The sequence below is a fragment of the Hemitrygon akajei genome, chromosome 4, assembly GCF_048418815.1.
Source record: "Hemitrygon akajei chromosome 4, sHemAka1.3, whole genome shotgun sequence".
Lineage (NCBI taxonomy): Eukaryota > Metazoa > Chordata > Chondrichthyes > Myliobatiformes > Dasyatidae > Hemitrygon > Hemitrygon akajei.
In genome coordinates, this window is record NC_133127.1 from 163,215,162 (window position 1) to 163,237,652 (window position 22,491).

The 22,491-nt window shown below is 43.4% G+C and overlaps 1 protein-coding gene across 1 annotated transcript; it reads left to right on the top strand.

Annotated features, from left to right (window-relative positions):
* Positions 1-3,375: 3,375 nt before the first annotated feature.
* alox5ap (arachidonate 5-lipoxygenase-activating protein) lies at positions 3,376-19,862 on the top strand. The gene is made up of 5 exons (XM_073043850.1): positions 3,376-3,586; positions 3,853-3,934; positions 14,158-14,228; positions 17,552-17,633; positions 19,541-19,862. The coding sequence occupies exons 1-5, from the start codon at positions 3,517-3,519 to the stop codon at positions 19,701-19,703; spliced, it is 468 nt and encodes a 155-aa protein (XP_072899951.1). The 5' UTR covers positions 3,376-3,516; the 3' UTR covers positions 19,704-19,862.
* The last annotated feature ends 2,629 nt before the right edge of the window (positions 19,863-22,491 follow it).

Genomic DNA, 22,491 nt, shown 5'->3' on the forward strand with positions numbered 1-22,491 from the left:
ACCGCTGGAATTGTTTCACAGAGGTGGGTTGTGGCCAATTCCACACGGCCTGGGTTCTATCCGGGTTCATTTGTAGATGGCTGTTAGATATAATAAACCCAAGGAAGGAGACTGTGGTTGCATGGAATTCGCTCTTCGAGCTTAACTGATAGCTGATTCTTGAGAAGCCATTGTAGAATTTGCTGGACATGTTCTTGAGTGCACCGGGAGAAAATGATGTCATTCAGGTGGACAAAGACAAAGTGGTGTAGCATCTCCGGGAGCACCTCAATGATGACGGCTTGAAATTACTGCTGTAGTGTTTGCAGACCCAAAAGACATGACACGGTATTCATAGTGGCCCGTAGGTATGTTGAGCACTGTTTTCCATTCATCTCCCCCACAACTGCAGATGAGGTTGTTGGCGCTACAGAGGCCCAATATGGTAAATGTTGCAGCTCCCTCGAGAATATCAAAGGCTGTGTTCATAAGAGGCAGAGGGTACTGATTTTTAACAGTGATCCTACTTAGTCCCCTATAGTCTATACAGGGTTTTAGTCCACCATCATTCTTGGTAACAAAGAAAAACCCGGCCTCAGTGGGAGATGTGGACGGCTAAATAAACCCAGGCATCAGATCTTCTTGGATGTAGTCTCCATGGCTTTTCTTCGAGGCCAATAGAAAGCAAAGCTGTTCCTGAGGAGGACAAGTATGGAGCAGCAGATCAATGGGCCAGTCATAGTCCTGGTGAGGTGGAAGAATGGTGTCCTTTTTCTGCTGAAGACCTCCAGCAGGTCTGAATATTCTGGAGGTACTCTAGACCAATCAGATGCACTGGAGTTAGAGGTGGAAGGTTCAACAGGTAATTCAGGAGGTATGATGGAAGCTGTCTCGGAGGTTGACTCAGAAATAAACTCAAGAGGTAGTTTGGGAGGTAACTGAGAAGATGTCTTAGGCCCCTTTTGGAGGCATTTCTTTTTGGACTGTTTTGACCAGCCCAGACAACGCCGGTAGTCCAATTGACTCTTGGGTTGTGAAATGACCCAGAATGAGTGATTTTTTTGGGGAGTGAATGAGATGGAGCTGGATTGATTCCACATGCTGGACAATCTTGGGCATCAGCAGGGGATGTTTGGTGGTTGATCTGTCCCAGCATCAAAGGTCTACTATCCGGGTCCGTGCTAATGAACCACTGATTGAGACGGGATATTCAATCTTATGGCCAATCCGAAGTCCAAAGAATTCCTGCTGCACTGGAGTCAATAAAGGTGTTTTAGGTCTTCCAATGAAAGCGACACTGGGAGCACCACTTTCCCAGAGTTTCCCAGCACCTTGGGACAAGAGGTCTGATAATGTCTGTCCTCCCCACAGTAAATACAGCACCTCTGTCCTTTTTCTCTCTCTTTCTTTCAGCTCTGGAAAGCCTAGTCCATCTTCTTTACATAGGCTTCTCAGAGGCTGGGATCAGCAGCGGTCGAGTGAATAAGAGAGGACAGAGGACAGTCGGTGGGAGGGTCTCTTCAGAATGATCACCTTTGTCTAATCCTTCTTCTTTCTGTTAATCAGTTATCGAGTCAAATCACCAGGCCCTGGGGAACAAGGGCATCCTTCTGCTCGTCATTCAATCCCTTATGGAATAAAGTGGTCAGTGCTTCCATATTTCAACTGCTGTCCACAGCCAAGGTATGAAATTCTACAAAATAATCAGCCACAGACTGATTTCCCCGGTGCAATTTCAGGAACTTTATCACAGACCCATGTCCTCTGGCGGGGTGATCGAACACCCTCCTCAAAGTCTCTGAAAAGAGATCTGCTCTGGTACAGATGGTTGAATCCTTCTTCTAGGGTGTGGTGGCCCAGGCAAGGGCTCTTCCAGAAAGGAGCAAGATGACATACGCTACCTTGTTGCATTCTGACAGGAACTTGGATGGCTGTAATTTGAAGGCGAAGGAGTATTGTACCAGGAATCCTCGGCATACCTCAGGGTTACCATCGTACCATTCGGGAGCCGGTAGGTGCAGCAATTCCTCATGAGTATTGGAGCCTCCAGTTAGAACTGGAAATGCCCAGAACCGCAGTCTCCCTGGCTGAACTCGGATCCTGCTTACCAGAGTCAGAGAGTTTCTGGGTTGTGGTGAGGCTCTCCTGAAACATATTGTTAAGACTCCCTACAGTTGCTCCCTGGTAGGCCAATGTGGTTTGCAGGCATTCATACCCTGATGGGTTCATGATGGCTCAGTTGTGCTGTGACGACACAGCTATGGATGGTGGTGAACCCGTGCAGAGTAGGGTCTATGTCACAATGGTAGCAGACCCAAATGCAAGACACAGATACTGAAGTAGTAGAAACTGGACTATGTTTATTAAGAGTGCTAGGGAAGCCAAGGAACGAGGACAAAATGATAACATGAACGCAGACTTAGAGTGACAAACCAGAAAACCTGGACTTGGACTTGGGACTTGAACTTGACTGGGAACTCAGGTCATGACTTGGAACTCGGGTCTTGGCAGGGACTCAGAACCTGGGTCTAGACTTGGCTCTTGACTAGAGCTCGGACCTGGCTTGGACGACTTGGGCTCGGCTTGGACACAGGACTCGGAGTCGGGACTCTTCTTGGATACAGGATACAGAGCCGGGACTCTTCTTGGACACGGGACACAGAGCCGGGACCATTTTCTGTTTTTGTTTAGACTTCCTGCATCTGGAGTCTTTTTGAATTGAAATGGATTCAGTTTCAAAATCTAGAATGAAAACATATGTGCGGATGCTAGAAATCCAAACAACACACAAAAAAATGCTGGAGAAACTCAGCAGGCCAGGCAGCATCTATGGAAAAGAGTCTTTTACTCCAGCAGTTTGTGTGTGTTACTCCATTTCAAGAACTGTTTGTCCAAAAGCCTGTTACAGACAACAAAATACTTTTTAAGTAGAGTCTCTGTAGAAACACAGAAAATACAACAGCATTGTGTGCACTACAAGCTCCCGCCCGTCCACTCATTGCATTGTCCAGTTTTTTCCATTGATTGAGGGACAAATTATCACTGAGATTCCGGAGATAATCCCCACTCTTCTTCCTAGGAATATCTTGCATTCACATGTGAGGACAGAGGGCCAAAGTTTTACATCTTCTGTCAAAAACGTTGCAGTAATCCCATTAAACGGCACTGAAGTCAAGATTCTGCAGTTATACCTGGGTAAACAAGGGACCCGGCAGATGCTGGAAATCTGGAGTAACACACACAGCCTCCTAAATACTGTGTAATCCAACAGCGAATATGTGCCTCACGCAGATGGGCAGAAGGGCCCGTTTCGATGCTGCACAAGCACAGCTCCACAACTCTATGAATAAATTAAGCCACACCACTAAAACCGCACCCTTCCTGAAACTACAACTGACCCGCATTTCCCCCCCCCGCTGCAAGCAGTACTACACTGATATTGGAAGCTGAGAGATAATTACCAAACAACCTCGACTACTCTTCTGTACATTCTAAAACTCCCTCGTACAGGGACACGGATACCATCCCGTCGTTAGAATGGATATTGAGCATCTGGACAATGTGATCTTTCTGGGCGCTGTCACGGTACTCAGCGCTCTTCAGAACGGTAAGAAAGCGACCAGGAGCTAGTCAGGGGGTCCAGCCGGTCAGGTAGAACCTGTGGAGGCAAACGAGCAGTCGACGTTTCGGCTGAGAGGCAGGGTTCCTATCCCCGTCCTCGCCACACATGCCCCCCGACTCGCCGAATTCCTCCAGCTTTGCGGGTCGCTCCAGATTTAAACATCCGCAGTCACTTTTGCCTGTCTGTTGAAGTTATTGCCGTCGGGTGTGTTGATGTCTTTTAGTAAGAGCTGTTCGTACTCTCCGTTTCAGTTTTCTTCGCGTACACGGTGCAGAACGAATCCGTTCATCCGCGCTCTTCAAACACAGCTTTCGATCGGGTTAAAGTGGCAACGTAAGTAACGGCATGGCATTCGTACAGGTAAAGAAAAATATGTATTGTAATAAAGACAGGCCACCAACCTTGCCTTTATCTTTACTTACAATCAACAGAGCATTGCATTAAAATATGACTAATTCTTTAATTAAAAAGAAACAGCTCGATTGATAGAAATTGGCTTAAAGTTGCTAAAACCAACTCGTCTCCCAGTGTCTTCCATTACCGACCGGTCGGTCAAGAGGAAGCGCGTTCATCATAAACGGTGCATAGAAACAAAATATTGTGGATGCAGGAAACGTGAAATAAACACGGATTATGTAAATAAAAAAATGCTAAAACACGAAGCAGGTTGAGCAGTGGAAAGTGTAACAGTTAATGTTTAGGATGGAGGTCCTCCTTGAGTTTTCGACTGCATCTGAATTTCCCTAACTTTTGAGGAAAAGTTAATTTAACAATGGTTTCTGCTCCAGCTTAACTGATTCAGTTAATGCCTAAGTAGCCTATTCGGGATCATAGAAACGGGATGATAAGGTAGATTTAAGATACAAATAATCCGTAACGTAACTGAATGATTGAACAAGCATGAGATGCTGTAGAACCCAACCCTGATCTCACATTTCTGACTTTTTAAATCTAAGTTAGTGATAAAAATACGTGTAGATCAAATGACTGATTTGGTGAAGTAGTGCGCCCAATGCTGTGTCATCAGAGCCTCATGGGCGCCGGGTCAGCTCGGGGCGACGCAGTTCGGGGTTCAATCCCAGCATCCTCGGAAGTAATTTGTAAATTGTCTCTTAATTAGGTTACTGTTAAATCGGGGTTGCTGGGCCGTACAGCCCTCAGGGCCTATTCCGCACGGTATCTTAAAGTAAAAAATACCATCTTATGCCCCAATCACAAGCAAGATAAAAGATGCTGTAAATCCAAGCAACACACACAAAATGCTGGAGGAATTCAGCAGGCCAGGCAGCATCTATGGAAAAGAGTACTGCCGACGTTTTAGGCTGAGATCCTTCAGCAGGACTGGAGGGAAAAAAAAAAGAAAAGGAGTGAGAGTTGGGGGTGGGGGGTGAGGGAAAAACAGGAGGTGATAGGTGAAACCGGGAGGGCTGAAGTAAAGAGCTGGGTAATTGGTGAGAGAGATACAGGGCTGGAGAAGGGGGGATCTAATGGGAGAGGACAGAAGGCCATGGAAGAAAGAAAAAGAGGGAGGAGCACCGGAGGGAGACAATGGGCAGGCAAGGAGATAAGGTGAGAGAGCGAAAAGGGGATGGGGAATAGAGAAGGGGGAGGAGGGCTTCCAGGTGTCACCGGTGAGTCTGATGGGGTCATCTGGTGCTCCCAGCCTGACCTCTTATATATCATTGAGACCTGATGTAGATTGGGAGACCACTTCGCCGAGCACCTACGCTCCTTCGGCCAGAAAAAGCAGGATCTCCCAGTGCCCACCCATTTTAATTCCACTTCCCGTTCCCATTCCGACATGTCCATCCATGGCCTCTACCGTGGCAATGAGACCATGGAGGTGCAACAACTTGTATTCCATCTGGGTACCTCCAATCAATCTGATGGCATGAACATTGTTTTCTCAAACCTCCGGTAATGCCCTCCCCCTTCTGTATTCCCCATCCCCTCCCGGTTTCACCTATCACCTTGTGTCTCTTCCAACCCCCCCCCCCCCCCCAACTCTCACTCCTCATCTTCTTTTTCTCCAGTTCTGATGAAGGGTGTTAGGCCGAAATGTCGACTGTTTACTCTTTTACGTAGAAGCTGCCTGGCCTGCTAACTTCCTCCAGCACGTTGTGTGTGTTCTTCTGGTGTCCCATTTCCTCTTCCACTAAAATGCAGAATAGGCATGTTCCTGGGTCTGTGGGGCCAAAGTTGCTTGACATTATTTAAGAGTAGTATCAAGGCAGAATGAACAAATTGTTTTATTATTAAATAATATTTAATCATTGCCACTATTTGTGAATGATCTTGGTTTTAAATTACTGAAAGTAATACATTTATAGAATACGGTAATTTGCTTGTGATATTGAGATGGCTTCTGAAGAAATTTATATAAAGTGGCATTCCTTGTTTCCCTCTCTACTAAATGTACTAAATTAATTTTAATTTGAAGATCCATAAATGATTGAAACTTTAGTGGAAAATCGTGATCATTATCACTCCAGCTTCAGCTAGTGACACCTGCAGTTTAAGGGCAGCATAAACATTTTCAAACTGATGTCAAGGTCTGATTTTGTGCTGGGTGCAATTTGCATTTGAACTTCCGCAAACACTTCTGTGTAAATTATAGCTCAGCCTAATGGGGATCTGTTATGTTCAAAGGTGTAAAACATAATTTATCTATGCCTTTTATTTAATATTGTAGCATTCCCTTCATGCTTACCAACAAAACTGCTCTATAACAGATGCCGTAGCATCTGCCATGCACCTGGCCCTGACACACCTAGAAAACAAGGTCATTTCGTCAGATTGCTGTTTCTGGATTTCAGTTCAGCATTCAACACTATTGTCCCACAGACTCCTAGTCCACAGTGCATCTGTGTGTTGGACTTCCTAACCAACAGCCCTCAGACAGTCAGCCTCGTCCCTCCCCATCACCCACAACACGGGTGCCCCCCCAGGGCTGTGTGCTGAGCCCATTGCTGTACATTCTGCTCACACGTGACTGCGTGGCCAATCACCCAAGTGATCACATTGTCATTGATACAACAGTGGTGGGGCTAATGTTGAGAGGAGATGGAACACCTCGAGGCCTGTTGCCAGGCAAATGAGCTCTTCGTCAATGTCAACAAGACAAAGGAGATGGTTACCAATTTAGAAGACCTCACACCACTCACGTCCCTCTTTACATTGGTGCAGATCTTGCACAAACTCTCATGGTCCCAGAACACACCCTATACAATCAAGAAAGCTCAGCAATGCCTCTACTTTCTGAAGAGGCTGAAGGGAGCTGGACTTTGCACATCCACACTTACAACCCTTCTACAGATGTGCAGCAGGTAGCATCCTAACATGCTGCATCTCTGCATGGTGCGGAAACTGCACTGCAGCGAACAGGAAGGCTCTACAAAGAGTATCAAAACTGCTCAACACATCACCGGCACCACTCTAGCCATCACCAAGGACGTGTATACAGAAAGTGCTGGAAAAATGCCAGCAATATCATGGAGGATCCCACCAGCACCCTGTTCATGGATTGTTCGTCCCACTCCCATCAGGGAGGAGGCCACATGGCATCTACGCCAGAACCACCTGACTCAAAAACAGTTACCTCCCTCAAGCAGTAATGCTCCAACATCTCCAACCACTAACCCATCCAATCACACCCCCCACTACATTACCATTTACCATTTCCTGTTAGAATCGCCTTACGTACAGGCACTCCTGTGCTTGGCATCACTTTATGTACATATAATCAATATTGTGTTTTTTAAAATTATACTTTATCTTATTTAATTATTCTTTATCTTATTGTAATTTTTTTGTGCTTCATCCAATCCAAATTAACAATTATTTCAATGTCCTTTACACTTGTGTACTGGAAATGACATTAAACAACCCGGAACTTATTGCATAAATAAGTTTTAATTATGTAAAAAGTTACAAGAAAACATTAGTACACTTGCCCATTTTCTTCCATCTAGAGTCAAACAGTTATAGAAACTTCCTCTTTTAAAGTTAGATTAAAGTAGTGCTTGTTTGGATGAAGAAATGTAAGAGTACCCTCCTTTTGGCAAAGTCGGTGTTAGGAGAATAACAGCAAGCAAGCAAAGTCATTGTTAGTTTAATGGTGGTTAACAAACTTGCAGATTTATCAGTACATGTGAAAATGAGCTAGAGATTCCCATAAAATATCATTTTGTCGAGAAGGCCTTTGTATTCATCATTTCAACTACACTGACAGAAGGACGATTACAGTAAGAATCGTGAGACAACATAATCTTGTATGTTTTTATACAACACAAGTGTCTGGCACTTAATGTGGTGGTAACAGAAAAAGTGTTGAGATTGAGCGAAAGGAAAGCGGAGGTCTCAGGATGCAGCACAGCTGAAACGTCACTGCTTGGCAGACCAGGACTGTGCAAGTTGATGAGGTGGCAGGCGTGTGGTGTGTTGGCCTTCATTAGTCACGGAATTAAGTTCAAGAACTGCAAGATAATATAAAAGTTTGGTTAGGCCACACTTGAAGTATTGTGCTCATTTCAAGTTACCTCACCATTGGAAGGAGGTAGAAGCTTTAGAGAGAGTGCAGAGGAGATTTACCAGGATACTGCCTGGATTAGAGAACGTATCTTTTGAGGAAAGGTTGAATGAGCTTGCCTTTTCTCTTTGGAGGGAAGGAGGATGAGGAGATACTTGACAGAGGTGTATAAGATGATAAGAGGCATAGATAAAGTGGCCAGCCTGAGCCTTTACCCCAGGGTAGCTATGGTTAATATGAGAGGGCATATTTTTAAGGTGGGTGGAGGAACGTTTAGGGGAGATGTCAGGAGTAGGTTTTTACACAGACAGTGGCGAGTGCACGGAAAGATTGTGGTACAGGTTGATGTGTTTGGGGCATTTAAGTGGCTCTTAGATAGGCATGTGGATGAAAGAATAATGAAGGGCACCGTGGGAGTGAAGGGTTAAGAGGTCAGCACCATATTGTGGGCTGAAGGGTGTGTACTATTCTGTGTTCTATGTGCATTGTTCACCATTTTTACACTGTTTGGTATTGGTAGCATCTAAACACTGGACTCTGTGACAACAATGTCACACAGCTGAACGGCATCTCAGCATTTACCTGATGACAGTGTGTAGCCTCATACCAGCGTATTCAGATTTATTTTTCATGTTTTGAATTTTTACACAAGTGCCTGATATCTGAGTCTTGGAGATATCTACAGTGCAGTAGGTAATACTTCTCAGAAGCAGAACAAGGGCAGGAAGTTTCAGAAAAGGGATTTCCTCTTTAGCAATATGAAGCATAAGAAAGGGATATGCTCATTCCTTTAAATATTTAACAAATGAAATGCAATGTCCAGTTTATTTCATGTCACAGCAGAAATAAAAACACTCTGAAATTGCTCTTCTTTTAGTTTTGTAACTACATAAACTGGTTCAATGATTCTATTCTCTTGTGGTTTTGCCTCAAGACTTCTCTCTTTATATACACAAAATACTCTTTAAATATGTCAGAAAATGAATTATCGCTGTTGAGTTAGTTATCTGTAGCAATGGTCACAAATCCGTTCTCACTCAAATGCTGCCCACACCTACACCTTCCGACTTTTGCACACAGATAACAGGTTAGAGGGTGGAATTACCATCAATATTGACAGCACAGGACATTGGGTTAATGTTTCAGATTTGATCTTCCTCCATTACAATGAGCACAGCTGAAGTGTCTTTCACTCAAGTCACTGAGATTCCAAGTTCAGGATACATCTCATTTAATGCACTGCCCTAGTTCACTATCAAATTCCATCGCCTGTTCACATCGACTTAACTCGCCTGCTTCATTCTGCACCCCAGCTTAATTTTAAACACCCAAGTTACTATAGCATTGCTGTCATGTTGCTGTCTTTGCCTGAAAAGTACAAGCTTTAAACAGAACTCACAAGTGATGTAGCACACTGTCTTGTTATTCATTCCCAGAGTACAAGTATCAATAGCAAATTCGGGATGTCCTGCCCAGAGAGAGTGATATTAAAACTTAATCCAATGTAGACTGAAGGTAATTCTTTGTAGTAGTTTCATAGAATTCTACAGCTGACAAACACATATGTGTGGTAGTCCAATCCCAAGCAAAAGAAAATCTGCAGATGCTGGAAATCCAAGCAACACACACAAAATGCTGGAAGAACTCAGCAGGCCAGGCAGCATCTGTGGAAAAGAGTACAGTCAATGTTTCGGCTGAGACCCTTCATCAGGACTGGAGAAAAGACAATGAGGAATCAGGGTTAGGAGGGGAGGAAGAAACCCAAGGTGATCGGTGAAATTGGAGGTGGGTAGAGGTGAAGTGAAGAGCTGGGAAGTTGAGTGGTGAAGGAGATAGGGGCTAGAGAAGGGGGAATTTGATAGAAAAGGACAGAAAGGCATGGAAGAAAGAAAAGGTGGAGGAGCACCAGAGAGAGGTGATGTGTAGGTTAGGAGATGAGGTGAGAGAGGGAAAAGGGAATGGGGAATGGTGAAGAGGGGGCATTACCAGAAGTTTGAGAAATTGATATTCATGCCATTGAGTTGGAGGATATCCGGACGGAATGTAGCGGTTGTTCCTCCAACCTGCTGTGGCCTCATCGCGACAGGTTGGACTGACATGTCGGAATGGGAATGGGAAGTGGAATTAAAATGGGTGGCCACTGGGAGATCCCACTTTTTCTGGCAGACATATGTTTTGTCTTGAATCGTAGGTATGCTGCAGCATTCTTCTGTTGTGTCATCTTCCCTCTTTCTTTCCAGTCTTGAAGAAGGGTCTTGGCATGAAACGTTTCCTGTTTATTCATTTTCACAGATACTTCCTGACCTGCTGAGTTCCTCCAGCATTTTGTGTGTGTTGCTTTAGATTTCTAGCATCTGTAGAATTTCTCATGTTTGTATTTCCTTCCAACTGCATTTTGAAATAGTCCTTCATTTTGACTTAATTTAAGGTTCATTGCTGCTGCTTTAGTTAGATGTGTTGCTTTTTCAAAATGGTTTGTAACTTTCCAACTCAAATGGTTATTAAATTTGAATGTGAATCCAAAGTTTTACTGTTAATTTCCCATTTCATCCTCAAATTGCCTACATTTTGCTTCTGTTCTAAGGATTGGATGAACCTTTGTATGCATCACTTATTCCAAATGACTAAACAAATAGAAACATAGAACACCTACAGCACAATACAGGCCATTCTGCCCACAATGCTGTGCCGAACATGTACTTACTTCAGAAATTACCTAGGGATACACATAGCCCTCTATTTTTCTAAGCTCTATGTACTTATCCAGAAGTCTTTTAAAAGACCCTACCGTATCCGCCTCAACAACCATCACCGGCAGCCCATTCCACGCACTCACCACTCCCTGTGTAAAAAAAACTTACCCCTACCTCTGTACCTACTTCCAAGCATCTTAAAACTGTGCCCTCTTGTGATGGCCATTTCAGCCCTGGGAAAAAGCCTCTGACTATCCATACGATCAATGGCTCTCATCGTCTTATACACCTCTATCAGGTCACCTCTCATCCTCCGTTGCTCCAGGGAGAAAAGGCCAAGTTCACTCAACCTATTCTCATAAGGCCTGCTCCCCAATCCAGGCAACATCCTTGTAAATCTTTTTGGTACCCTTTCTACAGTTTCCATATCCTTCCTGTAGTGAGGTGACCAGAACTGAGCACAGTACTCCAAGTGGGGTCTGACCAGGGTCCTATATAGCAGTAATATTACCTCTTGGCTCTTGAACTCAATCCCACAGTTGATGAAGGCCAATACATCGTATGCCTTCCTAACCACACTGTCAAATTGCACAGCAGCTTTAAGTGTCCTATGGACACGGACCACAAGATCTGATCCTCCACACTGCCAAGAGTCTTATCATTAACACTATAGTCTGCCATCATATTTGACCTACCAAAATGAACCACCTCACACTTATCTGGGTTGAACTCCGTCTGTCACTTCTCAGCCCAATTTTGCATCCTATCAATGTCCTGCTGTAACCTCTGACAGCCCTCCACGCTATCCACAACACCCCCAATCTTTGTGTCATCAGCAAATTTACTAACCCATCACTCCACTTCCTCATCCAGGTAATTTATAAAAAGCATGAAGAGAAGGGGTCCCAGAACAGATCCCTGAGGCACACCTCTAGTCACTGAACTCCATGCAGAATATGACTAGTCTACAACCAAGCCAATTCTGGATCCACAAAGCAAGGTTCCATTGGATCCCATACTTTCTCAATAAGCCTTGCATGGGGTACCTTATCAAATGCTTTGCTGAAATCCATAGACACTACATCTACTACTCTACCTTCATAAATGCTCAAGTCACTTTCAGTCACATCCTCAAAAAATTCAATCAGGCTCGCAAGGTACGACCTGCCTTTGACAAAGCCATGCTGACTATTCCTAATCATATTACACCTCTCCAAATGTTCATAAATCCTGCCTCTCAGGATCTTCTCCATCAACCTAACAACCACTGAAGTAAGGCTCACTGGTCTATAGTTTTCTGGGCCATCTCTTTACTCCTTTTCTTGAATAAGGGAACAACATCTTCAACCCTCCAATTTTCTGGAACATCTCCTGTCCCCATTGATGATGCAAAGATTATTGCCAGAGGCTCAGCAATCTCCTCCCTTGCCTTCCACATTAGCTTGGGGTATATCTCGTCCGGTCTCGGAGATTTATCCAACTTGATACTTTCCAAAAGCTCCAGCACATCCTCTTTCTTAACGTCTATATGCTCAAGCTTTTCAATCCACTGTAAGTCATTCCTACAATCGCCAAGGTCCTTTTCTGTAGTGAATAGTAAAGCAAAGTATTCATTAAGTACCTCTGCTATCTCCTCTGGTTCCATACACACTCTTCCACTGTCATACTTGATTGTTCCTATTCTCTTACATCTTATCCTCTTGGTCTTCACATACTTGTAGAATACCTTGAGGTTTTCCTTAATCCTGCTCACCAAGGCCTTCTTATGGCCCCTTCTGGCTCTCCTAATTTCATTCTTAAGCTCCTTCCTGCTAGCCTTATAATTTTCTAGATCTTTATCATTACCTAGTTTTTTTAACCTTTTGTAAGCTTTTCTTTTCTTCTTGACTAGATTTTCAACAGCCTTTGTGCACCATGGTTCCTGTACCCGCCATCCTTTCCCTGTCTCATTAGAATGTACCTGTGCAGAACGCCATGCAACTATTCCCTGAACATTTGCCACATTTCTGCCTTACATTTCCCTGAGAAATCTGTTCCCAATTTATGCTTCCAAGTTCCTGCCTGATAGCTTCACATTTCTCCTTACTCCAATTAAACAGTTCCTAACTGTTCCGTTTCCTCTCCAATGCTATGGTAAAGGAGATAGAATTGTGATCACTATCTCCAAAATGCTCTCCCACTGAGAGACCTGACACCTGACCAGATTCATTTCCCAATACCAGATCAAGTACAGCCTCTCCTCTTGTAGGCTTATCTACATATTGTGTCAGGAAATCTTCCTGAACACACCTAACAAACTCCACCCTATCTAAATGTTTTGAACCAATGATAATTCTAAGCAATTAATTCCTGTAATTAGCATTCACTGAATAGAAAAGATCTCATCAGGAAGGCCTTAAAGATCTCTGGACATCACACCTAACCAGTTCCTCTCAACACCACCTTTCCTTTTCACCCTTTATCTTTTTTACCCGTCACCTCCCAGTTTCTTACTTCATCTTCCCTCCCCTACCCACTCACCTGATTTCACCTATCACCTTTCAAATTGTATCCTTCCCCTCCCCCCAGTTTCTTATTCTGACTACTGCCCATCCTTTACCAGTCCTGACGAAGAACCTCGGCCCAAAATCTTGACTGTTTATTCCCCTCCATGATGCTGCCTGACCTGCTAAGTCAGAATCTCTTGTGTTTATAGAAAGGGTATGTTGTATTCTGGAGAAGTTACCAAGTTTTCAATAGAGAATGCACAAGCAAGGCAAGGATTCACTGGAAAATTGATAATGCCTAGTGATATAACTGAGAATTTTGGGAATTTGAAATTTATAGGGTAGTTGGAATTCCAGATTTCTTCCTGGTGGGGTATCTAGATCAAGAAGACATAATATTAAAATCAGAGTCAGGCTGTTCATGAGAGAGTTAAGAAATATTTAAGCAAAAGAAGTTAGAAGTTCCACAAGGTAGTGCTTCCACAAAAAAAGCTAAGTGTTGGTTTAATGCATAGTTTTTACTTGGAAATAAAAGAGTGCAAAGGGGTTTGCATTGTCTGCTTTAGAAAGGATGCATAACCATACATATATGCTACATACGTAATTACACACCCATGCTCATCCTTAACATGTTCAATGAAAACTGCACAGCTATTCCCCTGCTAGCACAGTTCTGCTCTGAAATCAGTATGCCTTCATTACAAAAAGGTAGAAAAAGAAATGGTTGTAGGTTGAATTAAGCTACAGGTGTTCACACTTCCTTGCATTGAATGGGAGAATTGGCTTTGCTTTCCTATCATTGGAAATAGTTCATGTTGGAGTTGATTCCATTTTCTGCTTTATTTTTAGCCACAACTGCATTGAAGTGTATCCGACATTTCTTGCTCTGCTATGGACTGCTGGACTTTTTTGTAGTCAAGGTAAAGTATAATTTCAAACACTCTCTGTTTAGAATGCACTCATAATTTATGAAAGGAAAGCTTGCCTTGGTTACTTGGTTATTATTGCATCACTATTAATATTTCTTCATGACCTCATGTTATATACTCAACATTTGAGGCTTTGGTTATCAAAGTTCAAAGTAAATTTATTATCAAAGTACATAAACTGTATGTTATCATATATAACCCTGAGATTCACTTTCTCATGGGCATTCACAGTAAATACAAGAAACACAATAGAATCAATGAAAGACCACGCCCAATAGAGTGAACAATAAGCAATGTTCAAAAACAAACAATGCAAATACAAAAATAAAGAGAAAAAAGGAATAATAAATAAACAGACAAACAAGAAATATGGAGAACATGAGATGAAGAATTCTTGAGAGTGAGTCCAGTTTAGTGATGGGGTGAGTGAAGTTGAGTGGAGTTATCCCCTTTGGTTCAAGAGCCTAATGGCTGAGAGGTAGTAACTGTTTCTGTACCTGGTGGTGGAGGTCCTAAGGCTCCTGTATCAACTCCCTGACAGCAACAGTGAGAAGAGAGCATGGCCTGGAAGATGGAGGTCCTTGATTGTGGATATTGTTTTCTTATGAAGGCACACCATGCAGATGTGCTCAGTAGTTGGGAGGACTTTACCTGTGAAGTACAGGGCCGTATCCATTACTTTTAGTAGGATTTTCTGTACAAGAGCAATGGTGTTTCCATACCAGGCTGTGATACAACCAGTCAATATACTCTCCACCACACATCTACAGAAGATTTTCCGTTTTAGAAGACATGCTGAATCCTCGTAAATTTCTAAGAAAGCAAAGGTGCAGCCTTGCTTTCTTTGTAATGGCACTTGCATGCTGGACCTGTGACAAATCCTCTGAAATGATAAGACAGGAATTTAAGGTTGCTGACCTCCACCTCTGATCCCCCGATGAGGACTGGCTCGTGGACCTCGGGTTTCCTCCTCCTGAAGTCATTAATCAGCTCTTTGGTCTTGCTGACATTAAGTGATAGGTTGTTGCTGTGGCATCACTTAATCAGATCTTCAATCGCCCACCTATATGCTGATTCATCACCACATTTGATTTAGCTAACGATGGGGGGGGGGGGTATCAGCACACCTAGGTATGCCATTGGTGCAGTGCGTAGCTTCACAGTCATACGTATAAAGTGGGTTGAGCAGAGGGCTAAGCACACAGACTTGTGCTGATGGAGATTGCAGAGTGGATGTTAATGCCAATCCAAATTGACTAACAAATGAGAAAATTGAGGATCCAGTTGCACAGGGAGGAATTGAGGCCTAGGTCTTGAGTGGATTCAAGTCACTTCTTAGGTAGAAGTTGATATGTTTCATCACGAACCTCTCCAGACACTTCTTCACAATAGATGTAAGTGCTATTGGACAATAGTCATTAACTAGGACTGTTAAACAACACCCACAAAATGCTGGTGGAACACAGCAGGCCAGGCAGCATCTATAGGGAGAAGCACTGTCAACGTTTCGGGCTGAGACCCTTCGTCAAGACTAACTGAAAGGAGAGATAGTAAGAGATTTGAAAGTAGAGGGGGGAGGGGGAAATGCGAAATGATAGGAGAAGATCGGAGGGGGTGGGATGAAGCTAAGAGCTGGAAAGGTGATTGGCGAAAGTGATACAGAGCTGGAGAAGGGAAAGGATCATGGGACGGGAGGCCTCAGGAGAAAGAAAGGGGGAGGGGGAAGCACCAGGGGGAGATGGAGAACAGGCAAACAACTAAATATGTCAGGGATGGAGTAAGAAGGGGAGGAGGGGCATTAATGGAAGTTAGAGAAGTCAATGTTCATGCCATCAGGTTGGAGGCTACCCAGATGGTATAAAAGGTGTTGTTCCTCCAACCTGAGTTTGGATTCATTTTGACAGTAGAGGAGGCCATGGATAGACATATCAGAATGAGAATGGGACGTGTTATATCCCTATATATATATAAAACTAGGACTGTTATATCCCTCACTTTTGGATAATCTTCCTCACTACTGTTATAAAGTAAATTTATTATCGAAGTACATTTATGCCACCATATACAACCCTGAGATTCATTTCCTTGTGGCATAGTCAATAAAACTATAATAGAATAATAACCATAATAGGATCAATGAAAGACTGCCCAACTTGGGCATTCAACCAGTGTACAAAAGGCAACAAACTGCAAATACAAAAAAGGAAGAAATAATAATGATAAGTAAATAAGCAATAAATATAAAGAACACAAGATGAAGAGTCCTTGAGTGTGAATCAAGGGCCTGATGGTTGAGGGGTAATATCTGTCCCTGAACCTGGTGTTGTGAGTCCTGAAGCTCTTGTACCTTCTTCCTGATGTCAGCAGTGAGGAGAGAGCATGTCCAGGGTGGTAGGAGTTCCTGATGATGGATGCTACTTTCCTATGATGGCGCTCCGTGTAGATGTGTTCAGTAGTGGGGAGGGCTTTACCCATGATGCATCCACCACATTTCGTAGGATTTTCTGTTCAAGGGCATTGGTATTTCTATACCAGGCTGTGGTGCAGCCAGTCAATATCCTCTCCACTACACATCTATAGAAGTTTGTCAAAGTTTTAGATATCATGCTGAATCTTTGTAAACTCCTAAGGAAGTAGTGGTGCTGTACTAGGAATGAAAAGCTGTTGACCCTCTCCATCTCTGATCCTCTAATGAGGACTGGCTCCTGGACCATGGGTTTCCTCCTCATGAGGTCAATAATCAGTTCCTGGGTCTTGCTGACATTATGATAATCTGCCAGTACCATCTTGTCTTGTCCTCTTGCAGTAATATCAGAAGGAGATGCCTCAAAGCCAAAATATTCTATATTTAAATATACAAATTATGATGCTCATTCAAATAATTGACCAATTTCAGTGGTATATTACTTTAGCAGCCAACCTATTTTACGAGGCAAGACAAAGGACTATAATGAGCCAATTCTAATCATATTAATTTATTATTGTCACATGTACCAAGATACAGTCAAATGTTTGTTTTGTGTGCCTTAGACTATTATAGCCCAAAACAAACTTATTACAGACTACCACATCTACTACAGATCTGCCTTTGAATAAAAATAAATTTAGTGATGATAAAAGAGAAATTCCTTTATGCCCCTTTTCCTCTTGGTTATCTCGCTATAAATGTTATCTCTGGTTAGACTGCAATAGCTGAGAGCTATTGCGGCTTAGCTCCCCATAGTTTGCAGAATTGATGTAGGCATGATATAATTCTAACTGTATGGCTCGTTACCTTGCAATAAACAGCACTTGTGTGATTTTTGTTTTGTCAGCACCCGCTGCCTTTGCTGGATTGCTGTATTTGGTGGTGAGGCACAAGTACTTCGTTGGCTATTTGGGGGAAAACTGTCAAAGGTAATAGATTCTCTGTTTCACAACAATCCAATTACAAATTTTCTAAAAATTATGGATTTTTGTGCTTATCATGCAATGGTTGGGATGTTGATGTGAGACAATGGAATGGGTTATCTGGTTCAGTTTCAGGTTCAAGTTCATTCAACAACGCACATGCATACAGCTAAAAGAAACAACCTTCCTCCGGCACTAAGGTGCAAAACACATATATCACATACAACACATAAAATAATATTAACACAATGATACAAAAGTATTCTGTAGATACACAAGTTGACTGAAAGTGCATATATGACATATAGTTAAATACACAACAGAATACTGCTACTGGCACTGTCATAAATAATGTGTACTCGGTGGTAGCAGGGAGTTCAGAAGTCTCACAGCCTGGGGGAGGAAGCTATTACCGAGCCTAACTGACCTTGTTCTGATACTGTGGTACCTTCTTCCTGATGGTAGGAGGTCAAAGAGATTGTGGGTGGATGGGAGGGGGTCCCTGACAATGCTGAGGGCCCTGCAAATGTAGCACTTCTGGTATGTGTCCTGTTTGGGGGGGGGGGGGGGGGGAGACAGCGAGTTCATCAGCTCATCATCAGGTTATGTTTCTTGAATAGCCAGTTCCAGAACAGGATTCTCTTTATTCTGCTCCAATTAGAAATTTCAAAACAAAACTTTTATTTCAACACCAGCCAACCTGACATTGGCAAAGTGTGGTAGTCATGCTGCAAGGTAACGCTTATTCCCAACCAGCAGATAGTGTGTGAGTGCTGTTTCAGCACTTTGGACCTGTAGATGACAGGGCAATTTATTTCCACTCTCAAGCAGCTTGTCCATGAAGTACTGAGACCATGAGGCAAGCAGTAAATTTGAATCACTCACTTTTCTGTAAGAAACACAGTGTCTCAATATATCTTCTGAAACAACTCCTGTCTTATTTTGTAACAACTTCCTCTTTAAACCAGCTGTCTCAAGGTCTACTGTCACTTCCACATCAGTGTACGCTGGAAATAGTGGTTTTCTTTCCTTTAAAAATATTGCTTTTCTTGTGCAATTGGTTGATGTAAATGTCCATTTTTTCAGCTAGATTTTGAAATGTCCATCATCACATTCAGATGACTATGGTAATTCTATTTGACATATTTAACTCACAAATCAAATCAATGTACCAGGAGATAGGGGACAAAAGAAGTGATCAATCTGATTTAGTCAGTTAATTGTTAGAATAATACGGAGAGGTGGGTGGGTCTTGGGTTAAATTTGCCTCTTCTAAGGTTATTTAGAAAAACACAAGAAATCATTAGGTTCCTGGTTAATGAGGAATTACTAAGCCTTGAGAAAGTTAATTATGCAAATTTCCCACAGGATTTCTAGTGGGAATTCTACAGTTTTGATGCCAGTATCTCTTCACTACTGTCCTATGCTTGTTTTCCAAAAAAAATCATTGAAGCTACTGGCACTAAAAGAAAAGCCGCGATTTCTTTGATTTCCTGGAGGAGGCCAAGGCATTTATTCTACAATAATGTGAGCCTCCTGAAGGAGAAGATTGAGGGCTAATAAAGCTTGATGGAGATTATTTTATGAATGTGTGCACATGGTAGTGAATTTTATTCCATGAAAAGTATAGCTGAAAATTGTAGGTAACTGCCTCCAATTTTTCAGATCCACCAGGCAAGAGTCAACAATGTGAATTGAACATTTATCAATCAGTCAGATGCTCATCATTGTTCAAGACTGACTTTAGGCTGCAGGGCACAATGCCAGCATGTCAGGGGCGACCTGCTTACTAAGTACTTAATAAAAATGGCCCTGCAATTTTATTTGTGAGTTGTGATTTACTCAAGCACATTTAACATTTTCTATTTTGACAATGTATTTTTAATTCTTTGACATTTCACTTATTTTTGCAGCCTCCCTGGTTTCTTTTTTGGAAAACGTTTAATTGCGTTCCTCTTCATCATGTCAACTGCTGGAATTGTCAACTACACAACAAACTACTTCTTTGAGATCAACTTCCTGTTTTACATGCAAACAGTTACAAAGGCCTCTGCTGCACTGCTTCTCATTCCTTAATCAAATATGAGCTGTTGTCAGCATGATCATTTAATGGAACAAACCATTTACAGTTTTGTCAGATTATAATCTACTGCAACTGTACCTTTGTGGTTATTTGCAGCATTTAATCTTGAATTTATTTCTGTTATGTTGTGCAAATAAAATTGACTAAAATTACATTATTGCTAGAGGATTGTATATGTACACTGAGGCATAAAATGTGATATAGTCTATGTCAAATTTGTATTAGAGCCACAGGGCAATAGTGTAGAGAATATTTCAGTGGTGCTATCTATAGTTTTAGAGACACTCTTGATAGAGTGGCTTCTCATTATACAAAATGGTCCATCAACTGGTGCCCTAATGGTGAATAGTCTTGGTTGTAAACAAACTGAGTTTCTCAGCTCCTGTGGTGTCAGTGTGATCGGGCAGATGGGGCTCATCAGCTATGGTTGGCAGATCATCTAGAAGGAAAGCTCTGACCTCAAACCTCCGCTACCTTGTGGCTAGACCCACTCATGGGGAAGGCCTCAGGAGTAAACTCCGAGGGAAAAATCTGGAGCTGGAGTCCTACGTTGAACTCAAAGTTGACTGGCAACTCCTTTGGTTTCTGCCGTTCCTTTGGGTTCATCACATATGTGGAGGAGGGCAGCTTGTTACATGGGCAACAGCTTGCTCTCCGTATCACACTGTCCAGGCTTGCGGATCTAGACAGCTGGGATGCAATATCCATGGTCAACTCTCTTCGACAGAGGTCTCAGATGTCAGATGTTGGTATGAACCTCCTATGACTCAACTTCTCTAAAGTCTGGAACAAGAGGTGAAACATTGCAAGCAAGGCATGTGGAGAGCAATGTGCGTACGTGTGCAATTGCAGCTTTGCTGCTGCTGTTGGGGTCTGACAGTTAATACTTGCCAGGATATCCTGCAATAATCATCACCAAATCTTCCTAAACTGGATGGTACAGCAGCAGAAAACAGGAAATACAAGCAGTCAAATTTCCTGCCAAGCCTAAATTTCTCTCTGAACAGGGAAGTGATCAAGCTGACCCACTTTCTCCTTTTTGGGTAGGCCCTCAAAGTTTATGCCATGTTGATTCAAGTTCAAGTTTAATTGTCATTTGACCATACATGAATACCCATGAATAGAGTCAAATGAAACAGCTTGACTCTGGGGCCAAGGTGCAAAACACAATACTAACAGTCACGCACAGCACAAGGGAAATATAGCACATAAAAAGTAGAAAGCACATATAAGATATCATTAAAATACAGTCAAAAAGATAGTCCAAGCCCCTGAGCCCATGAATGCTGCAGGCATCTGCAGTCGAACACAATGCAGCTTGTCTTCTGCTGAGCAAACACTTGGGGGCAGCACCAACTCCAGCCTGGATTCGGAGGTGGCCAATAAGCCAATGTTGGACCTGCAGAGATGACCACAACTGACAACACACGCAGAATGCTGGTGGAACACAGCAGGCCAGGCAGCATCTATAGGGAGAAGCACTGTCGACGTTTCGGGCCGAGACCCTTCGCCAGGACTAACCGAAAGGAAAGATAGTAAGAGATTTGAAAGTAGTGGGGGGAGGGGGAAATGCAAAATGATAGGAGAAGACCGGAGGGGGTGGGATGAAGCTAAGAGCGGGAAAGGTGATTGGCGAAAGTGATACAGAGCTGGAGAAGGGAAAGGATCATGGGACGGAAGGCCTCAGGAGAAAGAAAGGAGGTGGGGGGGAGCACCAGAGGGAGATGGAGAACAGGCAAACAACTAAATATGTCAGGGATGGGGTAAGAAGGGGAGGAGGGGCATTAATGGAAGTTAGAGAAGTCAATGTTCATGTCATCAGGTTGGCGGTTACCCAGCCGGTATATAAGGTGTTGTTCCTCCAGCCTGAGTTTGGATTAAAAAAGGAAGACATCTCCTTCATCTCAGGATGAGGCTTTTCATTCCAGGACGAAGGAGATGTCTTCCTTTTTGAAACAAAGGGGCTTCCCTTCTTCCACCATCAACTCTGCTCTCAAACACATCTCTCCCATTTCCCGCACATCTGCCCTCACCCCATCCACCCGCCACCCCACCGGGATAGGGTTCCCCTTGTCCTTACCTACCACCCCACCAACCTCCAGGTCCAACGTATAATTCTCCATAACTTCCACCATCTCCAACGGGATCCCACTACCAAACACATTTTCCCCTCCCCCCCTTCTGCTTTTCGCAGGGATCGCTCCCTACGCGACTCCCTTGTCCACTCGTCCCCCACATTGCTTCCCACCGATCTCCCTCCTGGCACTTATCCTTGTAAACGGAACAAGTGCTACACCTGCCCTTACACTTCCTCCCTCACCACCATTCAGGGCCCCAGACAGTCCTTCCAGGTGAGGCGACACTTCACCTGTGAGTCGGCTGGTGTGGTATACTGTCCGGTGCTCCCGGTGTGGCCTTTTATATATTGGTGAGACCCGACGCAGAACACCTACGCTCAGTCCGCCAGAGAAAGCAGGATCTCCCAGTGGCCACACATTTTAATTCCACGTCCCATTCCCATTCTGATATGTTTATCCATGGCCCCCTCTACTGTCAAAATGAATCCAAACTCAGGTTGGAGGAACAACACCTTATATACTGGCTGGGTAGCCTCCAACCTGATGACATGAACATTGACTTCTCTAACTTCCGTTAATGCCCCTCCTCCCCTTCTTACCCCATCCCTGACATATTTAGTTGTTTGCCTGTTCTCCATCTCCCTCTGGTGCTCCGCCCCCTCCTTTCTTTCTCCGGAGGCCTCCTGTCCCATGATCCTTTCCC

What these genes read in the sequence shown, in the direction of transcription:
- alox5ap (XM_073043850.1), top strand. Translation starts at nt 3,517, where the DNA reads ATGGATATTGAGCATCTGGACAATGTGATCTTTCTGGGCGCTGTCACG. An exon ending in TGGACTTTTTTGTAGTCAAG is followed by an intron (nt 14,229 to 17,551) that starts GTAAAGTATAAT and finishes TTGTTTTGTCAG; the next exon opens with CACCCGCTGCCTTTGCTGGA. An exon ending in TTGGGGGAAAACTGTCAAAG is followed by an intron (nt 17,634 to 19,540) that starts GTAATAGATTCT and finishes TTATTTTTGCAG; the next exon opens with CCTCCCTGGTTTCTTTTTTG.